General features: G+C 35.7%; 1 protein-coding gene across 1 annotated transcript in view; it reads right to left on the reverse strand.

Annotated features, from left to right (window-relative positions):
* Nucleotides 1-2,384: 2,384 nt before the first annotated feature.
* Nucleotides 2,385-23,069, reverse strand: part of SEC63 (SEC63 homolog, protein translocation regulator) — a 58,507-nt gene continuing 37,822 nt past the window's right edge. The window contains exons 11-21 of the mRNA XM_040551827.1: nucleotides 22,958-23,050; nucleotides 17,336-17,490; nucleotides 15,361-15,508; nucleotides 13,669-13,751; nucleotides 11,938-11,997; nucleotides 11,568-11,726; nucleotides 10,677-10,835; nucleotides 9,636-9,737; nucleotides 5,362-5,460; nucleotides 4,408-4,512; nucleotides 2,385-3,911 (exon numbers count right to left, since the gene is read on the reverse strand). Of these exons, the coding sequence (XP_040407761.1) occupies nucleotides 3,768-3,911; nucleotides 4,408-4,512; nucleotides 5,362-5,460; nucleotides 9,636-9,737; nucleotides 10,677-10,835; nucleotides 11,568-11,726; nucleotides 11,938-11,997; nucleotides 13,669-13,751; nucleotides 15,361-15,508; nucleotides 17,336-17,490; nucleotides 22,958-23,050 (1,307 nt within the window). The 3' untranslated portion in view covers nucleotides 2,385-3,767. The remainder of the gene's footprint in view (nucleotides 3,912-4,407; nucleotides 4,513-5,361; nucleotides 5,461-9,635; nucleotides 9,738-10,676; nucleotides 10,836-11,567; nucleotides 11,727-11,937; nucleotides 11,998-13,668; nucleotides 13,752-15,360; nucleotides 15,509-17,335; nucleotides 17,491-22,957; nucleotides 23,051-23,069) is intronic.

Below are 23,069 nucleotides of genomic sequence, written 5' to 3' on the forward strand. Positions count from 1 at the left end.
TTACACACTGCATGAAATAAACTGCAAGCCATGAAAATCACACAGATATGCAACGGGAACAATTTTGGTATTTCATCTAGAGTTCAATACCAAGCAGGAATCAACCAAAGATATCTCGTACACTTATGTTTGTTTCGTGACTTGCCAAGGTCCCAACATAACACAGGCAATAAAGCAGATGCTTAAACTACTAAATAAAAAGGAATTTAAGCATACACTCAACTTCCAATACAGGTTTTATTTTTAAATAATCCTGTAGTAATTCCTGTCTTATAAAGGGTTTCCTTCAACAGTCTTTAAATGAATAGTCAGCAAGGAGTTTGGTAAAAAAAAAAAAAAAAAAGAGGAAAATGTTAGTTTTGAACAAACAGTAGTTTAAAACACAAGAAATAGATAAAAGAAACCTCCATCTATGCCTTCCCTCTCCAGAAAGGGGGAGGACAAAACCAAACCTGCAGCTAAAAACAAACTAGGTGTCAACTGGAACAATCCCAATGTTTCCTGAAGAAATTTATGCCCCTGCTTCCCCCTGCTGGAGGAAGAGCTGGAATTGCTGGAATTAAGCAGTTTTGAATAGAAGCATCTTTTCTTCTTGTACAGCTTAAAGACTTTTTCCCTCCAGTTACAAGACATTTGCAATTTTGAAAGTGTTTAGCACATTTTTGCGTGACCATAACTTTCTAGTCATCGTGTAGCAGACTAGAAAAAGCATCAACCAACCACTGACAACATTTTGGGGGACAGGAGCGTTACATCATACTCAAACAAAAATCACTTTTATAACTTGTTCTTTTTATTTACACGTATCTACTTCAGATGTATCCCAAACTTCAAAAAGTGGCGTTGATCTACCTTCAATGTATTTCACAGTACTTACATCTGCCAACCACAAGTTACCACCGCATCCTGTATCAGTATTTAAGCTAGGCCAGAAGCAGCAGGGCCAGCTGTGCTGCATCACCCATCTGCCTCTTGCAGCCAAATCCAAGCACAGGCCTATGGAAATGGCTTCTGCAAGCTCTGAAGTGATTTGCAGCATCTCTGCTCAGGTGGATGGTCCAGCTGCACGGGTATCTGCTCCAATCTCCAACAGAAGGTTAAAAAAAATGGAGTATGACAGCACAAGGGAGAAATCAAGTCTGTTTACACAGAAATAAAAGTACTTCTAAATTATGCATAGGACACTAGTGCACAGGGGGTGCAGCAGCAGAGCACATTTTATTTCTACTGATTTTTTTTTTTTTACTCTATTCTTCAAGTTGCTAGTCCGGACTTTCAAAGAGTTGAGTGTAAAAATCTGTTCAATTCATTCCAATCCTCTCAAAAAGCAAGACAGACAACAGTAAATGCAAAATACTGCTTCTTCCAGTCAAAAGTTTTACGTATACGGGTAACTTACTCAAGTAAGAGTTATTCAATCTCTGAGCAACAATTGAAATTGTTATTCGAAACTTGTTATTAATGGTCAGACCACACAAGGAGCCAACCAGCAATGCAATAATGTAGCACTCAGAGCTGTGTATCTGCACCTGGTATTTCTATTTGCATGAAGCTCTTAAATACCTCCTCACACCCACTTTGGCACCCCTCTCAGAAGAGGATGTAAACTGATGCACAAACATACAGTTAATATTTTTAGGAGAGAAAGCACCAACCTGCCTTCTTCACATTATGAACTAGATTTCCAATACCACTTCACTTCCTTTCCTTGCATCTTCTATTAAGTTACCTTGGCTATGCAGCAGGCCCACATTTGGAGTATTAGATTTAGTCGTTGTTAGTTCAATAATTATCCATGGTTTTCAGACTTCCAGTGTAATCCCAGCTGTCAGCTTTAATCTTCAAGAAGAAAATAATTCACTGTACAGACCAGAGACTTTCTTTTAAACCACTTCAATGCATTCACATCTTGCAAGTATATAGCTTGACTTCTAATAGTAAAATTTAGGAACCAGTAGTCAGAACACCCACTTTCTCCCATGCTGTTATCAATTTTGACTCCTAACTATAATCACTTTCCAATTTTTAACAACTGCAAATTCGGTAGGAATTGCTCTGACAGAACAATGCAAGTTCGGCATTCATTTTGCCTCCTTGATTACAGTGAGTCTAACACCTCTTTCTCAACCATTTCTCTCATCAGTATAATATTTGGCTCGAAAGACTTTAAAATGCAACTAGTGTTTTTGTTATATTTTTAATTCTTTACTGTATTTTGCGAATGAAGAATGGAGTTAAGGTGTCAAGTGTATAAGCTGTTTAATTTAAACCTAGTCTCCATACTTTATTTTCAACATCTGACACTGCTTATGTTTTCTCATGTTTTACAAGTTTTTCCTGGGTGATGTGCACTTCAGAAGTACTTTGAAAAATACCATAATCTCATTTAAAACATTTTCAAATTTTATTTGCAACTACTGCAATTACAAAGAATATATCAATGTAAATTTGCATTTAAAGTGACATCCCTTTTTAATAAACAAGGTCACAAATTAGTGCACAGCTAATCTGGCTTTGGGTGATTTTCATAGGATGGAAATTTCTCAGTATGACAACTTGCCCCATGTCTTACAGCATCACATTTTCATAGTTGAGAAGAAGAATCTGTCTGTGGATTTTGACAAGTCACACAATAAACCAACAGCCTTGATTCTCTCTTCCCTGAACTTATTGCCCAATCAGACTATTTTTTCTAAGCAGGGGTTGGGTAGAATCACTGCCTTGTTTACAGACCTGAAGGAGACTGAAAATAAAAAAAGACCTCTAAGAGATGCACATTTACAAATGCAAACAGGCATCAAAATATCCAGTTTATCGGTGGGAATTCAAAACTGATACAAAACATGCACTCTTTGCACGTTGTATTTTACTCCTTAAAATGTTTCTGATAGTGTCAGGTAGAATCAGATTTAAGAATGCACTTCAGCTTTCAGCATGTACCTTTTACAAAGGTATTAAGCAAAAGCTACTAACTTATGTAACACATGGTCCCAAAGTTGCTTTCAGTCATTGTGTTTATCAAAAGATTCAGATCTTCTGCTGATCTGGTGAAATACAGGCTTAAAAAATGTTTTAAGCCATTACTATTTCCTATGGCAGAGTCAAAAAAGTTTGATTTCCATAATAATCTTGGGCATTAAAAGGCAACAGTTCTAAAAAAGCAGCCCTCCAGAATATATGGAATGTAGCAATGGGTATGAAGTCAATATAGAATAATCAAGTTAAGTAAAACAGATTTTTAAAGCTATGAATGATGTGAGCAGTATCACAGCAAAATATTGAAAGAATACCACAGAACCAAGTTTGAAAGTTGAGCAGTTGTTGTTTCAACCAACAAAGATTCATAACGTCGACTATACTGAAATGTCTTCTAAAATAAATTCCTAATGCAGAAAAATTTGTTTAAAGTTGGCTCCTAGCTAATAGTACCTTTTATTTAAATTTGACCCTAAACTGATCAGACGATATATAGCCCACGCTTTCAGACATTTATAGTAAAAAAGCTTTTATTTTCAATTGAAACAAATGCACCATCCTGCACTTGAAGGCTATAATGAGCCATAAGCATATTCCAAGGTTGTATCAATGGCAACAGATTTGTTTCACCTCCACTGAGAAGTTACATAATGCACTCTTAATTGGTAAAGAAAAATTAAACTCAGCCTTCTCAAAGCTTCTGTACTGTGTTTCTCGATTATTGTACAGTTCCACAGTCAGACCAAGAGTTTGCAGTGTGTGCAGATATTGTAGTCAATTAACAGTATTGTTTAATCATCATCATCTTCCTCTTCTTCCTCCTCCTCAAAACTGTCTTCAAAGCCCTCACTGTCTTCCTGGTCCTCATCACCTTCTATTGCTGTATCCCATTGAGGATGATTTTCTGGCACTGGTTTTGCTTCATGAACTTCCAGCTGTAATTGGATAAAGAGAAAGAAAGAAAAGAGGAGAAAAGAGTTACAAAAAATACACACCAGTGAGAAAACAAAACAAAACCAAAAAGGACATGCCACACAAAACTGACGGTTAAAAAAAAATACTGCTTCCAGAAATATGGCATGCTAGATTTTCGCATTAAATAGATGTATCTAGGACTAAGAAAAGAGAAATTGCATGACAGAGCTCAAGATATAAAGACAGAGCAAATTACACTGCAAAATTTAATAAAAAGAAAATATATATTAAAAAATGCACACACTGGAAAAGCATCACAACCTTTAATCCCTTTTAAATCCATCATAAAACTGCTACTACTGGGATTAGGCAGAAACCACTTGAAAGCCACTCTTCGCAACAATTTTAAAATTAGGACATCTTGAATTCTTAAAGATAATGAGGCTTTGAGGATTTTAATAGCTATATGAAGTACCTTTTAATACAATACAAAAACACAATACAGTTAAGCATCACCTTCAATGGTTTAATCTGGTCCAAACCCATATATGAATCTGATCTTAAATAAACTGTGTACTGATAGTTTCCAGGCTTGCCTGGTGCTGGGAATTTCAGCTCCACCTGCAAAAGAGAATTCACTCCGTGAGTTCTTACTACTTTGAAATGACATAATAGAACAATTAACTAAGTACTCTAATGAGTAATAAATACTATTACTGAATAATATATATATATATATATATTTTTTTTTTTTTTTACAAGTGACATATATTTGAAAATTCCTATATGATAGAGTATCTGCAGAAAAATAAAGAATACCCAAGCACAATACCTTGCAAGAAAGATTAATATTCGTAGTCAATTTTTTTTTTCCTGATTTAGACCAAAGTAGCTCTACATTTTTAAGCATACAATTTCCTCCTGTTGTGTGTTTCCTAACTCTAACCTCTGTGGATTTAGAAGAATATCTGGTCTGCTGAAAGTATTAGTTTACTGTTATTTGAAATGGAACATAAAATTTATTTAAAAAGAACAAAAGACATCAAGTCTCCAGTTTTCAGAAACACAAAGAACACAGCTGAAAGGTTACAGTCTTGAAAAGGCTCAGATGAGCCAAGGCTAATGTTTTACAGAAAAAAGAGCACTTAGTATTTCTCACATATTTGAATAACTTTCTTTAAGAATGATCATTTTGTATGAATATTGGGTTGATCAGCTTTTGATATCAGGAAAAAATTATGATCTGGAAAGGAAGTTGAAAGGCTTAAATTATTTTTTCTTTTTCCATTATCAATTTTCATGGTTAAAAGGCTCTTGCATACTTCTATCAGGACAGTAAAATTTGTTTCCCTTTTTAAGAGTCAAGTATGAAAAAAATAAAACTGAAATGAATTAAATGTATTTGCATACCATAATACACTTTAGTACAGCTTTGCAACACTGAAAAAGTAAGTTTTTCCACTACTTTACCTCTTCTTTATCTTTTAGTGTACAAACATGGTATGGCATACATATTAGCATCTGCTCCTTTCGATCGGCAATATATAACCACCACCATTCTTGTTTTTCCTTTCAAAAAATAAAATAAAATATTAAAAAACAGGAATATTAAAGCCACAAAGACATATTTGTACTGTTTACAGCAGTTAATTATGATTCATTAGTCCTTATAATACAGATACAAGGGATGTTGTGTTTCTTTTTTTTTATAATTCTTATTTATGTATTAACAACATAAATAGTATATGCCACACACTGAAAGAAAACAGGTTATCACAAGTAACTGTTGGCCTCCAAAGGTTTCACTCATTCGTAGCCAACCCGATTTACCATGTCAACATGGAACCATTCTGAAGAATTGTGTACACTGAGGATTAATGAGCAAGTTCATGCAAGTACAACGCTCCCCAGCTCCATTTAATACTACCTTAAGTCCTTCAACAGAAACCCAACCTGGATGAAAAGGTCAGCATACACAGCAAAGCATGCTGAAAGACAAAGTACTCTTCCCAGTAAACCTCTGAGCCCCTTACAAATTCCACAGGTGGGAATCCAGTACTGTTAATGTATGGAATTTGAAGAATTTTAAGTCTACTGAAATAGTAGACTAAAAACAGTTGACTAGTCCAAAATCCTAATTGTTTTATTTTTCTTCTTGAACACTTCAGAACCAGTATTCGCTAACCTAAAATTTAAATTACGCATGTAAAAAGTCACAAAAGCTAAATAACTTTCTTCTTTTGAATTGACTGGTTATGCTAGTAAGCATTATCAACATCTCACTGGAATATTCACCTAGCAAAGTATAGATTTATAACATCAAAACGCATGCAACAGCATCCAAGAGACCCTCATCAGCACTGTTCAGTCCCATAGCAGAGAAGTACAAAATTAACTCAATATGTTAATGCCCATACTGCAGTGTATGAAAGTACAAGCAACTGCGTCACAGTAAAGCAACAGCAGTTCTTCACATGGTTAGAATAAACACTAAGAACAGAAAAAACACCTATTCATACACAATTTAAGACCAGAATTTGTAGAATTAAGCCCTTTTTGCAGCTACTCCAGGTGATTTATTTATGAATAACTGTTCCATGTGATTACAAGGCATAAATTATTTTAAGTGTAAGTTTTAACAGAAAATACAATGTCAATCTCCTTGACGCTTGTAGCAAAGAAGAATCTTACACAGTAGAAATGTTTATTTCCCAGCCAAGGGGACTCTACGAACAGAAGGATAAACAGTATAAGCAGTACTAACAAGAACAAGAACTAAAGAAGGTAGAACCATTACAGACATGGCTACTTGCCATTTTGAGCCTATGAGGCCTCTAACCATAACAGAAAAGATCATCTTCTATACCAAGATGTAAGTTTTGACATTACTAAAACACTGTGCTGACTTGCTATACGCTGTGGATGTTTCCATCACACTTAATGGCAAGGAATCTTCTTTTTTTTCTTTAGAGCAAAGAACAGAACTGTCAACTGAATTTTCACAAAAACTGGTAAAAATAACACCCAACCAAGTGGGGAAAGAAATACCATTCATCACTCTAGTGCTCAAAGAAATCTATAGAGTAAACTCTTTGGAAGTAAAGAACCTGAACACAAAGTCATTTTTTATAGAAAGGACAACTGTGCAGGAGTGTCATTTTCCGTTCTCTTATTGGGTAGAATTTAAAGTTTGTGCCTGTGAGAATCTGGCAAGCTAACAGGCAAATGGGCAAAATGCCCTTTAACAGATGGGTGCAAGGTTTGGCATGCCAGGGAACCAGTATGTTCATGAAATTGGAATACCAGGGCTAGTTTCTACCTAAAAATGTCAAAACTACAATCTGTGCAGTTTCTGGATCTATCGTTGTGGAAGCAGAAGATAATTATTTAGGAACCTGCATAGATTAAAGATGCATCACTGGCAGAGTAATCAACTGCCTAAAAACTTCGATGAAAGCGTATACTGGTCCTCAGGAGGCAGTCCCAATGAGGCTCAGCAACACTCAAACATCCATAAACCCTGGAAATACAAAGATTAATACAACACTTCATCCACAACTCTGCAACTCTGAGCTGACAACAATCATGATTAAGCATACCATAAATCACAGAGGAGAAAATAAACCAGAGAGTTTTGTTCTTCAGGTTTTGTTCCTTCAGATTCTGCAAACCAACTCTGAATATGCTCCAACTGCAGCTGCATTCAACTTTTGGGAAATCAGTGCAGAGAAACCAGAAAATTTACAACTGCAACACCATGCATTTCCTTCAAGTTCAAATATTCGGTTCAGAACTATATTTTCTTTTTTAAACAAAATACTGCGTTTTGATTTTATCATAAAATCCATCAACAGCTTTGTTACACACAGCAGCTTATTACTTGAGAGCATAAGCAAAGCCTCTGAAGGAACCTTTAGTGCAGTAAAAATAAAACCTAATAGTTAGCACCCCTGTAGCACAGCGCATAGTATGTACTATTTGAGGTTAAATTGATGACCGACCAAAGCCAGCTGCCTTTGCAGCAACAAGCAACAACTCTGCTGCGTATTTGACATGATCTAAGGCAGATAGAAGAGCAAAATGCCAGTACAACTTTTCTTGTTATACTGGTACACAGTCAGAAGTTGTACTGAGAGATGAGAAGTTGCCTAACAACGTCAGGAAAATGCAGCATTACAATAACCTCTACAAAACCAGATGTCATGAGGCAGCACAACTCTCAGCTAAGGCCTTTAGGAAGAGTTTCTTTGGTTTGTTTGTCTATCTTGCCTGGCTCCTCAGCAATGATAAAGAAGTCACAGAAGACAGTGCAGGCACACTGGTCAGATCCCTGTCCTCACAATTACATCCTCATCTCTACGAGGTCCAGAAGACTCTTGCTTCCCACACTTTGCTTTCTAATAATAGCAGAACGGAGTAAAGACAGCAGGAATAGTAGGAACACAAGCATGGGTACAACAGTGTATGCTTTGCACACGCAACAAGCCGTACAGAGCACAGAGTCTCGGGGAGTTAAGAGAAGGAGCAGATACACAGTGTCTCCAATGTTCTCCTGTTCTTCCCTATCTCAGTCACCTCCTTTAAACCACAAAAGGAAGCATAAGGCTTGCATCTCCTCCCTGTTACTGGAGCCAGCACAATGCAGGAGAAGAGACCCTAGATTAGCTCCCTAGTCAGACAGCAGGGAAGCAAAGGGAACCCTCTGAACCACCAGCCCGGAAAGAAGGCATGGCCAAATACTCCTCCTTTCTGGTTCCAATCTGGTCATCTCCCACTGAGCTCTCTCACTTGCTCAGAACACAAAACCCACACTTTGAAAAATCCCATCCTTTTCATGGTTTCATTGTTGTAATGGGTTTTCAGCCACCTGCAAACTCGCCAGCAGTTTGCATAAGTAACAACCAATAGAACTTGCAAAACCAAAGGCTGCTCTAGAGACACCCCAACCTACCTACAGTACTGAGACACCATTCTTAAATACATCCCCTTCTCCTTTCTCTGGCACCTCCTCACAGCTGACTTTATATTTTTAAGCTGTATAGAAAAGAGTGCTCCATGATTGGCATATGCCGGTTCCAGACTATGCTGTGGTACAAAGAGGCAGCTTTACTAACCCTCTCCATCTTCCACAGCTGCACCCTCCTTTGCCACCACGCTGTTGCATTGAGACTAGAAGTCAAGCAGCAAGCCAGAACAACTGCTGATCTAAATGAGTCCCCAAACTCTCTGGTCATTTTTGTTAACACGGGAGGAGTCAAGACCTCCCCCTCTCAGAGGGCCTTGCAGCAAGCTAAAGAGCAGGTAATGCTCTACATTAACTCTTTATTTAGAGCAACTGCTGTGCTTTCACATTGCACAGCACAAATGGAAGAGAGTACCATAAATTAGAGCCCTAAATCTGAAAGGTTTCGTTCTGAATGTATCTGTACGTAGTAGATCAGCAGAAGAAAACTTTAGCTTTGTTGCCGTTGGAAAAAATATCTTAAATTATATACAAATTTGCAAGTCTCTGGGAACTGGATAGAAAGAATAACATATCAACAGGTTTTACTAAACTGAGAAAATTTTAAGAGGATTTTTTAAGAGGATTTTAGAAAGCAAGACATTTTCAAGTAAAGATTAACAATTTCTTCAAGTATTAAGATATTTTTGAAGTCCAGTATTTACAGGAAAACTATATAAAGAGTGATTATTTATTATATTAATTCTCATGTTTCACAACTATAATGTTTTCTATTACTGACCTCAGGAAAAAAGAGACTGTAAACGGGATGTGTTATCTTCGACTTGGTTTCAAGAAGAGCTCGTTCCTTTCTCTGTATACTTTGCTGTAATTCTTGCCACTCCTGTCAAAGACAAATTTAAAGAGTTACTGTGCACTACCCATCTCTTGACCAAAAAAAGGAAAAATTTTAGCCTACGAAAAAGATACCTAGGACAAGCTCTTACACTATACTGCACTATCTTTTATAAATGGGAAAGGCACAGAGATTAAATTATACAGTACAATTAAAAGCAAAATATATATATTTATATATCTAATAGTAAAACTAATGAAACCACTAATGTAGGTATTTATAAAAACAACAAAAAACAGATCTGCAAGATCAGTCTGCACATTCAGAACTCTCTACTATGGCATAACCTATAAACACTCATCTAATCTGTAAGTGTCCTGATTAAGAGCTCTTTTTCCCCGCCCAGGCAGAAAATTATTCTCACCCTATATTGGACTTCCAGCTGTCTCTCTTAAGTCTTCCACGGTGGTGCAGAAATCATCTGCAACCACAACGCCTCATTCTCAATTGCAACCTCTTAATCCCCACTTTCAAATGACTAACCGAATAATCAACAGTAGAGTTTCCATATTAAGCACATATACTAGTTCCTTCAACTACTACATGCTATAGTATGTATTATACAGTATACAATAGCTACTGTATATAAAGAACAAAATTCAAAGGAGAGGTGTTATATGATAATCTGCAGCAGTTAGTAATCAAATTAAGCTGAAAGAAACATTGCAATCACTCCCTGAAGTTAAGCTAGTTTTCTCCTTTCATTTTTATGCTTTGACTACATTGCAAAGACTTTTCACTACTCTTTCTAAAACAGACTTGCAATGACAGAGCTCTTATGCCAGAATAAGGCCTGAAAACCTCTGGTGTACTGATATTACTCCTTTATCCTAGTGTTGCCTAGCCTGAGGGGATGCTAGAGGATTAAAATGCATTTTCTCTCAAGCCCAGAGGCAACATTACCCTTCAAGAAAAAGCAAGACTTACAGCTTCATCGTCTTTGTTTTGTTTCTCATCTTGTTCTCTATCGGAGTCTCTGTCACTTCCATCATCTTTTTCACTTTGAGAGTCCCTGTTTGTTTCTTCTTCTTCAGATTCACTTCCTTTATCAGAGATCTCTTCTTCTTCTTCCTTCACAACTACTTCCTAGTGAGGAAAAAAACAACAAAACCACCCACCTCTAACTTAGTTTGTCTGCATTACTGTAGTATGTAGCATTTTCAGCACTTGTTTTAAGGTCATAGCTCTCATTTCCTATTTTGATCTACAGTCTTCCTGTGTCACAGAGAACGTCTACAATGAAGATTAATCTTTTTCACCTCATGTCCTAAGAGGAGCAGGGAAGCAATTTTCCTTCTCCATATGGTATCCGCAACACAAATAGGAGAAAGGAGTGTTTGATTCCAGGGACGCATTTCAAAAGAGTCATACAAAAATTAGAGAGAACATAAGGAAATACCTACAATATGACCCATGAAATGGACAAAACACCATGCAGTGGGAGCATGAAGGTACTAAACCTGTTTAATTTACCAGAAGAAAATTTCATCTTATTCATTTTTTGCCCTTAAAGTAAAAGTAAAAGGTATGGAACAATCCATATCCCAGATGGCAGCATAACAAAATTATTAAAAAGGGAATATGAAGCCAGACTTCTAATCTAGTTAGGCACAATTTTCAGTGGGCCACAAGAAACACTACTAGGGTGGGGTTCACTGATAATTTTATCTGTAATTTTTTTTAATTTCAAGAAAAAGAGTATTTTAGGAAACATGCTTTACAGAAGCATTGAACGAAATGTAAAAAACAAAACAAATATCAGATTAGGAATGATAACCTGAACATAAAACTAAAATATCAAATGAATCTATGAGCTACCCCATTAGCTTGTTTTTGCTTCTGCTGTTTTGGTGGCTGCAATGAAGGCGGCACAGGTTTCTTTTTTAATGGCTTCTTTTTCTTTGATTTTGAAGCTTTCTTGGTTCCTTTATTCTTTTGCTGCCATCCTTTGCTCTTCACTTTGTTGCCATCTCCTTGCTGTAAGGAAGTAGTATTTAAAATATTTATTCTGTTCATCAAATTTCAGGTATCCACTCTACTTCAAGCATTTTAAGCTGAGAACCAAAGTTAGAAAACACAGTTCAAGAGACACTTAGTAGGTGTTTCTGAAGAAGATGCTTGAGAAGGGCAAATATAGTAACTCAAAGTTCTCTTCGGCTAGCAAGAGGAACATTTATTCTCAACTTACCCCCTCTTCTGCTGGCTGCTCTTCTGCTGAACATATAGACTGTTCCTTTTCAAACACTTCCTGATCAGAGAAAGATGTGAGAACTGTTAATACCTCTCTGTACCAAACGAGCAAATGATTAAAGAGTTGCATTTATATTTGAATTTATCTAAATATAGCTAAATCCGTTCTGAAGGTTTTATTCATTCTGAAGGTTTTATTCAAAAAATTTTTTTTCCACTGACAAACGCAACAGGGGATTAACACATCAAAATTAGACTATTTCAAACATTTGGTCTAGGATTTTTCCATCGCTAACATTAAAAAGAAATTTAGTAACAACGTGCCATCATGTTCCAAAGAACCTGCTTGTTTTATAAAAAAATCCTTTATCACAAAAGCAAACAGTAGTAAAATGCAAATGCTGTTCCAATTGCCGGAACATTAAAAACTAACAGCTGTACTGCTAATCAGGGACACAAGAAAGCAATCAAGCTAGATATATGAAACATTAAGACAAAAACACAAAGTTAGTATTCTGTTCACTAGAACATATCTATATAAATGGAAGTTTTCCATGTCTTTCTTTCATCAAAGCATACTATGTGCCATTAAAAAGAACATAAAAACAGTTACAGGGATATGTCTTACAGAATGATGGCAAACAAAAGATACCACCACAAAAAGTGTCTTATAAAGAGCTAGTTCTAGTGTTTAGACCATGTATATCAAGGTCAGACCGCCTAGTAGAGTTCCCTGTAGAAAGCACCTTAAAATAAAAACCTTAAAGTTTTCTATGCACTGTCAGACCTCTTAATTAATTTTGAAGTACAGTTAAGTTTGCTCACAATTTTCAGCTTTCTCCAGCAGAGTGATGGTGCTTTTAATTTCTACTTACTGCATCCTCAGTTATCATTGAGATGCCGCATTCTGAAATTCCACAACATGAACACATGGTAGTTGCACATACAGACTGCTTTGTGTTTAACTGCCTTCAGTGTGTAGTCTGGTCCCCAACTGTTATACTCCTGCTTGTATGCCCTATGTTAGCGACTTAACTCAAGACCTTCCATTTGCTTAGACAAATAGTACAGATGTAAAAAAATATACTGGAGGCTCTGTTGGGTAAAAGTTTATTTAGTTTGTGTACTACCTTTTTCATTCAAATAAAGTCATTACTACATTTTAAGATAAAAAATAAGCACAAGTCAGAAATTTAACTCTTAGGGTGCAGTATTATTTTGGTTACATAATGTTGCTACCCAGTCTACTTTCTATGGCACAGGTGTATTTCCTTTATATTAAGTTATGTATATGCTATACTCTGCTGGACTGAGTTTCCTAAGTGTCCAAAAAAAAAATCAACGGATTTGTAACATTGAGCCCACAAAGTGAAATCAGTTTCAAACACTATCCCAAGTATTTGATCAAATACTTCATCCTATCTCAGGAACTAAGTTTCTGAATGTCTTTCACTGTTACTTACACACCTCAGAGCAGTATCACCTGCCATATTCTTTTATTGTTTCCTGCAGAGCTGCAATGGGTCTGATTCAACTTCAATCTGACCCCAGGAAAACTGACTCATTCAGAAACAAATATAGAGAGGATCAAGAGCACAAGTTCTCAATTTCGAATCTTTATTTTACAGTTATATTTACAAAACACTACACTAGCTCCCAAAGAATAAATGCTTGCTTACTGGCAGATAATCGCAGTTAACCTTAAAGAACAAGTATTGTTAATACTTACTGCCATGGTCTGTCTTGTCAGTGTGACCAGAACAGTGACAAGAGAACCCACTGTAATATTGTTGCTGTCTTCATCATCCAAAACTAGGATAAAAGGAAAGGAAATTACCTGTTACACTTCTGTCAAGCGTTTTTTTCCATTACACATTATTTTCTGTCAAAAAATGGAATTTGTATGCTTATATTTAGACATAACAGAAACCATCTCAAAATATTATTTAATAAGTCTCTTACAACATCAAATATACTATCAGGATGAGGGCTGGTAATGTAGCAAACTATAAAATAGCAACACTGAGTTTGAAATTTTAATTGCATGGAAGTTAGAAAATTCAAAGTTACTGCTGCTGTGGGAACCATAATTCTATTATATTGTGCATTATATATATTAAAGCATAAAACTTCAGAAACATGAAATACCGCATATGACCAAAGGGACCTTGTTGTACTTGTTCTGGGAATCATAACTTTGATTTTCCTGACTTTCATATGATTAACAACTCAATTTCAATGCCACTTTAACAATCATGCATTTAATTCTTTTTTAAGTAGAAGGCGAAGGAAAATAAAAGAATAGCAATGATTACTTTAACTAAAACATCAAACGTAAAACCCACAGGAAGGCCATTGAGGAGTTTCTCTCTTCAGTCTATGAACTGGAAAATGTCCCAGGTCGAGGAAGAAGAGTTATATCCCAGTGTGGAACTTTTATTTACACCCCACCCTGCCCCAGGAAGGCAGTTTTACTATTCACTAGTTTCACATATATATATTTCATACAATGTTTCATTATATTCCATATAACTTCAGTACAATAAAGTAGTGGGGTTTCTGTTGTTGTTTGCTTTTTTAAAAAAACAATATTTAGAAATACCAAGCTCAACAGACATTTGTTTCCTTAACAGGCATTTTCATTAACATTTTGTTCTCAGAGAGGACTATGCATATGACAAGTTAAAAATTAGGCTACCCAAACAAAATCCATCACATTTTGAATTTGATCATCGCCACCACAGTAACAATATAAATAAGTATCAGAACAACCTTTCATATATTTCAGATTTACTAGCACTGATCTACACAGGAAAGGAGACTGAAGAACCAATCCACTTTCCACTAAACAGCTACCTAACAGGGACTGCTTAATAATATACCTAAACTTCGGAGATTAAGACAGTTATACACTCATTGAAACAGTGCATAAAAAAATCTAAGCATAGCATGGAAATATTCTACCATATATGAAAACCGTAGAAAGATTATCACAAATAGACCCATGAATATTTAGTCATCAGGGTCTGCAATTCAAAAATCTCATAACTGACTCTCCATACTGGAATAAGCTGAGCATAAATTCTGGTATGAGGACAACTTTTTAAGATAGCTAATAAAAGTGGCATTTCAACCAGAATTCCATATTACTCGTGAAATATTAAATCAACTGGTGAAATACCAGATAAGCTCCTGTAGGAGAAAGTATTGCTGGCTTGGGAATTTGTGAAATGTTTTAATGTATTTTACCTTCGCAGACTATTAATCTCACATACAAGAGTCTGCCAATCAAAAAATGTCATTTCCAAGCCACATAAATAATAGCGAGTTGTGTTTCAGAGTCCTCCAAAAGACTATCGCCAATAGACTACCAAAATGTCAGAAGGCTGACACATACAGAACAAAAAGACCTCCGACTTACCCTGTGGTTTTATATCCATAGTGACATATGGAAAGCTACCAAGGACAGCCATAACTTCATCATATTTCTTATCTTCAAGGAAATGCAGTAAATTCCGACGATCAGAACCTTTCAAACTCACCAAATCCTGAATACTTTTGATTTTATACTGAATTAAAAAAAAAAGAAACCACATGGTAGCAGAGAACACAGTCCACAAAAACTCTTGCTAATACATCACTCGTGTCCCCACATTACTAATACATACACAACATTTGATTTGTTCATATGAAAAAGCCACACTTTAGAAAATTAGCAAGTTTTGCTAAGCAATAAAACAAAGAGGTTCCATTCTAAACCTAATGGTTCTGGTCTGAACACTGGTGTGTTCCACAGAATGCGATCCCTTAGAAACTGAATAGATTTGTTACAAAACTATTATTTAAGCTCAGCTCCTTCAGAAAGCTGAGTCAAGAAACCCTACTAATTGAGTTCTTTATTTAACTGGACTACCTCAGTGCTTTGATATTTATACTAGTAGGAAAAAGCTAAGTAACTTGTACTTAGTTGTTACATTGAATTACAAAGAAATCCAAAATTATTCCTTTTTAAAGATTTGCAGAGTGGAGGGGCAACGACAGAAACAGATTTGTCTGAACACTAAAGTACCTCAGACTATTAGGAAAGCATGTATTTTATTAAAATCAACTTAACGTATCTAGGCAGGTTGATCATGACTCCGGGCAGGCTGATCATGTCTCCATCTAGGGGACTATATTTTAAATGAATTGCATGGGAATCCTGTACAAATAAGCCTAACAAATTGGTCTCCTCTCTTTCAGGGAAAAGATGAGTGGGATTACAAAGTAGTCAAATTCTTGTTTTCTTAGGAACACTATACATATCAAAAATATATTCAAAATTGTGTGTACTTTTTTGTATGCTCCCTATAGACTGCAGCTGGATTAAGGAAAATAAGCATTTAACAATACTTGTAAGAGAAAGGTTCTTCTACTTGATCCCAAGGAACAGACTAATGCCAGTGAATGAGCATCTTCAAACTAAATCAAAAATGTAGCACTCAAGAATTCGTTATCTTTACACTAATAAAGAAGCATTTAAACACCACCTAATGCTGTAGTTAAAGCTAAACAAAACTTTCATTACATAAAAATATTTTTAACATTTATCACAATTAGCCACTGTCATAAGACTATCACAAAAGTCAACCTCTATTAGAATATAACTGCTTGTTTCTAACCAGGAATTTGTGGAAGATATGCTACAGTCAAACAAATAAGCAGGTTTGAACACAGCATTAGTCAGTGCAACAGGCGTAAAGAAATGTATACAGGTATTCAGACAACACAGTCACACGATCTTTTTTGTACTTAAATTCTACAAATATCAATACTTATCCAACTACAACTACACAGCAATAGCTTTGTTTTTTAAATGCATCCTCTTTCATACACAAAGGATCACAAAACCTGAAATACTTAAACACAGTAATTAACTATTTTTTTCCCTTTATGAAGTCCTTTGTGCTATCATCGAATTGCATTTTCTATCAAACTAGATTACAGAATGGTGTAAAGCCAAACAATCAAAAAAACATATTCCAGCTGTACTGTGAAAACATGCTACATTCAACAGAAGATAACACTTTGCAATAAGAAAGAAACTGTTTCTTCTGTTTCTGAGGTCAAGGTGCCTTTTATACTTAACAGATATCTGATCTTAATTCCTACCTCCTAACAGAGATGGAATTTAAAAATACAAAAAACACACAGATCTAGGATATATTACACTGAATTCCTCATACTCCTATATATGCACATCCTATTTATACATAGATATATATATATACACACACACAAATACTGATATTTTCTTTTTTCTCGTAGTTAATTCGTGACCTTGTTCCCCTATAGACCAACAGGTTAATCAAAACACTGTTTTAATAAATTAACAAGCATCATTCCTAGTCTTGTACCTTTTTATGATTGGAGACTCGCCTAAGATTGTCCTCTTCAATGTGAGGCAGCTGCAGAAGCGGAGACTTGAACTGCTGAAGTCCTTGGACAGTCATCTGGGAAAGCTTCATGCAATTTTCCAGAGATCCCAAAGATGGAGCACGGAACTCCCTTTCTTGGGGAGAAAGGAATATACCACATCATTTTAATTTTTTTTCCCCCTTTTACACTTTTCCAATCTATATTCGAGTTATAGACTACAGGCAACCTTGTTTTCAGTAAACCGAACAGAAGAAAGTAGCATTTTAAAGCTTTCAGCATAATTAATCAGGCAGCCTTTTTACTCTCCTTGCAGTCACATAGTTCAGCAGACATTTTCTTTCCCCCCTATTTAAGCTATCATAGTTGAACACTAAGAAAAGGAAAGGCTTCCATCTAACAGTCTCAGGGAACAACAGCACAATGTATCTACGCTGCCAGTTACAGAGAGAAGCTCCACCACAAAGTTTGTGGAAAAAAACACAGCATCAGAAATTTGTTTTACATTTGTATACTATGTATGTGTGCATGTTTAACACATTTAGCTCTACTTTGTAAGCATATCATTAAATATAACCTATCATTAACCTTTTGCAACACGTTATTTCCAAAATTTAAAAAGGGTTCTAAGATCATCTTGAGAGATAAACGTAAAAGTAGCAGCCTAGCACATGCAAGAAAAAAAACGTAGGTATAACTGAAGCTAAGCAGAGCATATTATGTTGGAAGGCAGTAAGAATAGCCGTAAAATATCAAAGGCAAGATGACTTACAAGCAAGCCTAGAGGATAGGTGTCTAAGCAAATATCTACACAATTTTTCATTTAGATTTTTTAAGTACAGAGAGATATATATGCTACATCATTAAACAAAGCGAAGATACACAAGGAGAAAGTCTTAACCGGAGCGCAGCAAAAGAAAAAAATTGCTATTTAATACTCTTCATCATGTCTGCAAAGAAAAAAAGAACAGCAAGGCAGACAGGTTTCCACATACTGTTCTCTACTACTTTATTTGACAACTGTCAATTCATAAATAAGATTTCACAAAACCCTGTTTAGGAAACCCATTTCAGAATCCAGCAGCTCATGAGCTGTTGCAAGTATGAAATTGGCAATGTTCAGGTTGCTCTATACGCACTTTCCACTGAAACAGAAAAATAAGTTAGATGTTCTTCAGAGAGACAAAAGGAAGTTAAGCAACTTAATTCTTTTCTGAACTCGTATGTGGCATATGAAAGAGCTGAAGGCAGTTTTAAACAAGCATTACAGAAAGGACGTAACTTACAAAGCCTGTCAGCTTATCTATAAATCCATGCATGCATTTTCCTAAACTTTTCCCAGAAACAAAGGATTTTTGATTATCTTGACTGGTACAGCTATTTTTAAATATATTTCTATGCTGAATATAAGTATAAATACAACTATTTGTGCACATACAAATACCAATATACACATACATGTATACAAATACATATATTTGGTATAGATGGATTTGACTGTTACTGGTATGTCTGAGATGCTACAACAGGGGCACACAGGCATCTTTCAATAAGTAGATGGATGGTAAGATGGAATATACCCACACTGCTAGGGCTGTGCAACCATGATTATCACAATATCAGGGCAGTTATAGATGTGGATATCAACAGGTTTACTTGCACCTGGATCAGAGGGCAGACAGGCTGTAAACTGCACCCCACCAAAAAAAATACCAAAACAAAAATTGCCAAGTGTTCTATTTAAGCACCAGTGGCCAAGAATTTTGATACAAAACAAGTTCATATTAATTTTAAAACCTTTTACAGAGGAAATATGGAAAGGTAACAAATCTGACCAAAGAAAGCAAACTTGATGTCTTCAGTATATGTTCTCCTTCATCTACACCACTACTTTTCTGCACATTTATAGGCAGCTAATACTGCATTTAAATATATGTGAAAGATTGCTCCATCTCCTGTGCTCCACTGGCCCCTCTCCCCCCTTATGGCTTGTTTCTTCATGAATTACACCAAGCTATAAATACAATCAGCTATCAGAACAAATTACACAACAGGACGTTTTTTAACACAATATATTAAAAAATAGCACAAAGATTATATGCAAAGCAGAGAGAAAAATAACACCAGAGAGATTATGAAGGGAACCATCTGGCTAGACATGCTGATAAGTAACAAAGATGCAAACTCTACCTTTCAAAAAATAGTAATGGGTAGACTAACCTTCCAACTAAGTAGCACAAAATTTCATTTCCGTCCTACCTATCTACAACCTCCCCTGTAATTTTTTTTGTCTGCTTCTAAGGAAAGTCACGCTGCAAACTAAGTTAATAAAAAGGTCCTAAATATTCTCTGACAAACTGGCTTTCACAGGAAATTCACCTAGAGCTTTGAGACCACAGAGCACCAGTCAAAGCTGATATTCCTGTTTCTCAAAGCATTAACTCATCATCCACATGACAGTAGAAAATGTTTTAACCAAGCTGGACAACGTTATTTTGGTTTCCTGAAAATAACATGGGACTATCCCTCTGAGAGTGAATTTGAGAACAGTATAACTTTTAACAATACCCAACTGCCCTCTACATAGATGTCATAACTGCACATATTTTGACAGCTTCTGCTTGTCAAAGTGCACAAGATAAGATGACCTATAATCTATGAAACACAAGGACATCCAAAACATATGACATGAAACAAGTCGATCACAAATTTAAATGCAAACAACAGCTGCTTGTGAGGGAATGGGTCAAACCACAACCTCTCAGTCATACTGCGTCTCCCAGTCTGAATTATGAAACCTACTCTGAGCGGACAGCTCAGCTGATGCTTAAACCTTCCTGCATACAGTTTCTAGAGCATATTGTATGTTTTTGACAACAAACACCGCATTGACAGGGCAGCTTTCCGCTTAAAGGATGATCTCAAGGAAGCCATCAAGATAGCTGATAATCAGTGGGCCTAAACTACCAGTTGCCACCACAAAACAATGGATGCAAACAAGGGATGCCACAGAGCAAGGCATATTTTCAGGGAGCAGAATGCAAAATAAAGTCTCACGGGCTATGCAGAAATTTGGCAAGAGCATACAAGACATTTTATCTGAAGGTAATTCACAACTGCCACATTTTTTCACCAGGCTGGAAAAATCACAGCAGTGAATAAAACTCTGACTGGACTGAAATGAAAATAACATCCATTTTGTTTTTATGAAAGAAAATTCAAACTGTTATTTGCAAATAACAAATAATAAACTCAAACTTATTTGCAAAGAATGACAGCTCTGTTAAAAATTAAGACCTACATTCATTCTTTTATGATGGATTATTTCTAATAGGGCTTGCTAAGAAAGCTAGTGTCCATGGCTTTCATGAGGATACACAGTAGTAGTACAGTCTGCAGCACTACTTTTGCGATCCACAGAGGAAGGACGCTTGTCCCTGTCAGGGGAACTTCATAAATCTCCCTCCATGATGTGCTGTCCTTAGTATCTGTCATTCTTTCTTGCATCTCCTTCAAGAACAGCTGACATGGGATTGAGATGAATGCTGTATGGACATTTTAAAAGTTAACTAGGAAACTGTCAAGTTTCTGAAGATTAATTTTCAAGGTGCTTTTCTTCAAGACTTGATTACAAAGAAGTATGCATAAATGCTTACAGAATTTTTGAAAGCACAGATTTTAATACTACTGCTACATTATTATTAGTATTATTTCAGGATATTTAAAAGACAAATGAACATAGTGCAAAACAAAACTCCTCACCCAGGCATCAATTTAGCTTTCACAAAATATGATTCATCCACAAAATGTTTCTTCAGATAATATTAACCCCATGCTTTCACCTCTATTTTCAAATATCAGGACTGCTGGACACCTATTGCTAATTAGAGAACATGATAATTAATTTGATGTACCATGCCACTAATTTGAAAATTAGAACTGAAACCAGAAACTTCCATCGTTTAAGTTTTAAGGTACTTTATATTACACTAAGATGACAAATACAGACTTAAACGAAAAAAAGAGTCTTTCAAAAACTGCAGTATCTTTTATATTACTCATATCTTAAGAAAATAAACAACAACAGCTTTTCAATTTCCAGTTTGTTCCCAATGAGAAAGTCAGCAGGGAGTAAAACTGTACATGTGTGCTGTCATTAAAAATAGAGCCAACATTTTAAATTTGCTAAGCAACTAAATAGCAAAAGAATAAATACTTCTATTTGGCACACGCAAGGGCTTATAAGGAGAAAAATGTTTTCATACAAGTGAGTTTTCTAATTAGCTAGAATATGTTGACTCAGCCTGGCTGAGCTAGCAAAACTTCGAAAAAATATTTCGAAAACAGCTACTTAGCTTTTTATGAAATACATTATTAAACTATTAAACAAATAGAGCTTGAAAGCATTGGTTTCCCCATGTTAAATACGTATTTGAGATTCCTTTACAGTATGGTTGTGGTGCTAGTCCAGAGAACACTCACAAAAACATACCCAGTATCTATCTACATACAGCTGAGCTCCTAATATGACTCATTACTAAATATAATGCTACAATAACTTATACAATGAAAAATGCATCTGTTGTTTCTTCCTAGGTTTCAAGTTTGCTCCCCAGCAGTCTCAGAGACTGGTAAAGATAGGGGTTAAAAGTGAAATACACATTAACTTCTTTGTTGCTTATTTCTCAAATAGGATAGTCAAACAGCATGCAACAGCTTTATCTATTTGTCTCCTCTCTCTCTCATTTTACCAGATTATGGAGCACTATTTCCAGCACCACATGCAATAGGGCTGAGGAAGATCTTCCCCAAAACTATTCGTTAGGAGGCTATAACGCTTGTTAAAGGGGTTTGGGTCTAGTGAAAACCAGCCAATGAGTATTATTTGACAGCTACCATAATAGTCACCAGTTTGGCATAAGTATGCCCTGCTTATATTTGTTGTGATAAAGGAATAAGACCCAAGTCTTTACTCCACAAACAACCCTCTTAAGCTTAAACCCTTTTTATAATAAAAATGAAAAAGCTCAAGTATTACATTTCAAATAAATTATTTTTTTTTTTTTACAGCAATTACAGCTAACTACCTGCCATTACAAAATCAGGAAAAAAACATACACAGCAGGCTAAACAACACTGGTACCAGAAATGGAGAAATTTGAACAATACACACAACAGAAATGATAGCAAAGAAATGAGCTGAAACAAGTGACGCTCATAACAGTAGGGGAAGAGCTAGAAAAGAGTGCAATTAAAAGATGGATGAACACAAGGTTCAATTTATCTTATATTAAGTGCTATGCTGTCAAAAATGGACCAGATCTTTAAGAAAATGTTTTTCAAAGCATTTTAAGAGAAAATTTTAATAGCAAAAATTAAAAGCTGAACACAGATTCTCAAGATTTCAGAGTAGGACTTGGCAGTAGCAGCATTTCAATCCTGAAAGCGGAGAACTCTCTCACTACAGTAAAAAGAGTGAAAGCGCATTTAAGCATTTCTAAATATCACAGATTAAATTTTCCTCAAGAACCACAGACTCTTTTTGAAGTATTGCAATGGAGAATGATATTTACCCGTTTTAACTATACTGTTTCTTTCCTTACCTTCACGGCTTCGAGCCATTATTATTAGTTGGCAGATCACATTAATCATTTCTTGAAGTAGTGCCGGACTCTTTTTCAGGATAAACTGCTGATCTGCAAGACAAAACTTACT

Source organism: Cygnus olor, chromosome 3, assembly GCF_009769625.2.
Source record: "Cygnus olor isolate bCygOlo1 chromosome 3, bCygOlo1.pri.v2, whole genome shotgun sequence".
Classification (NCBI taxonomy): Eukaryota; Metazoa; Chordata; class Aves; order Anseriformes; family Anatidae; genus Cygnus; species Cygnus olor.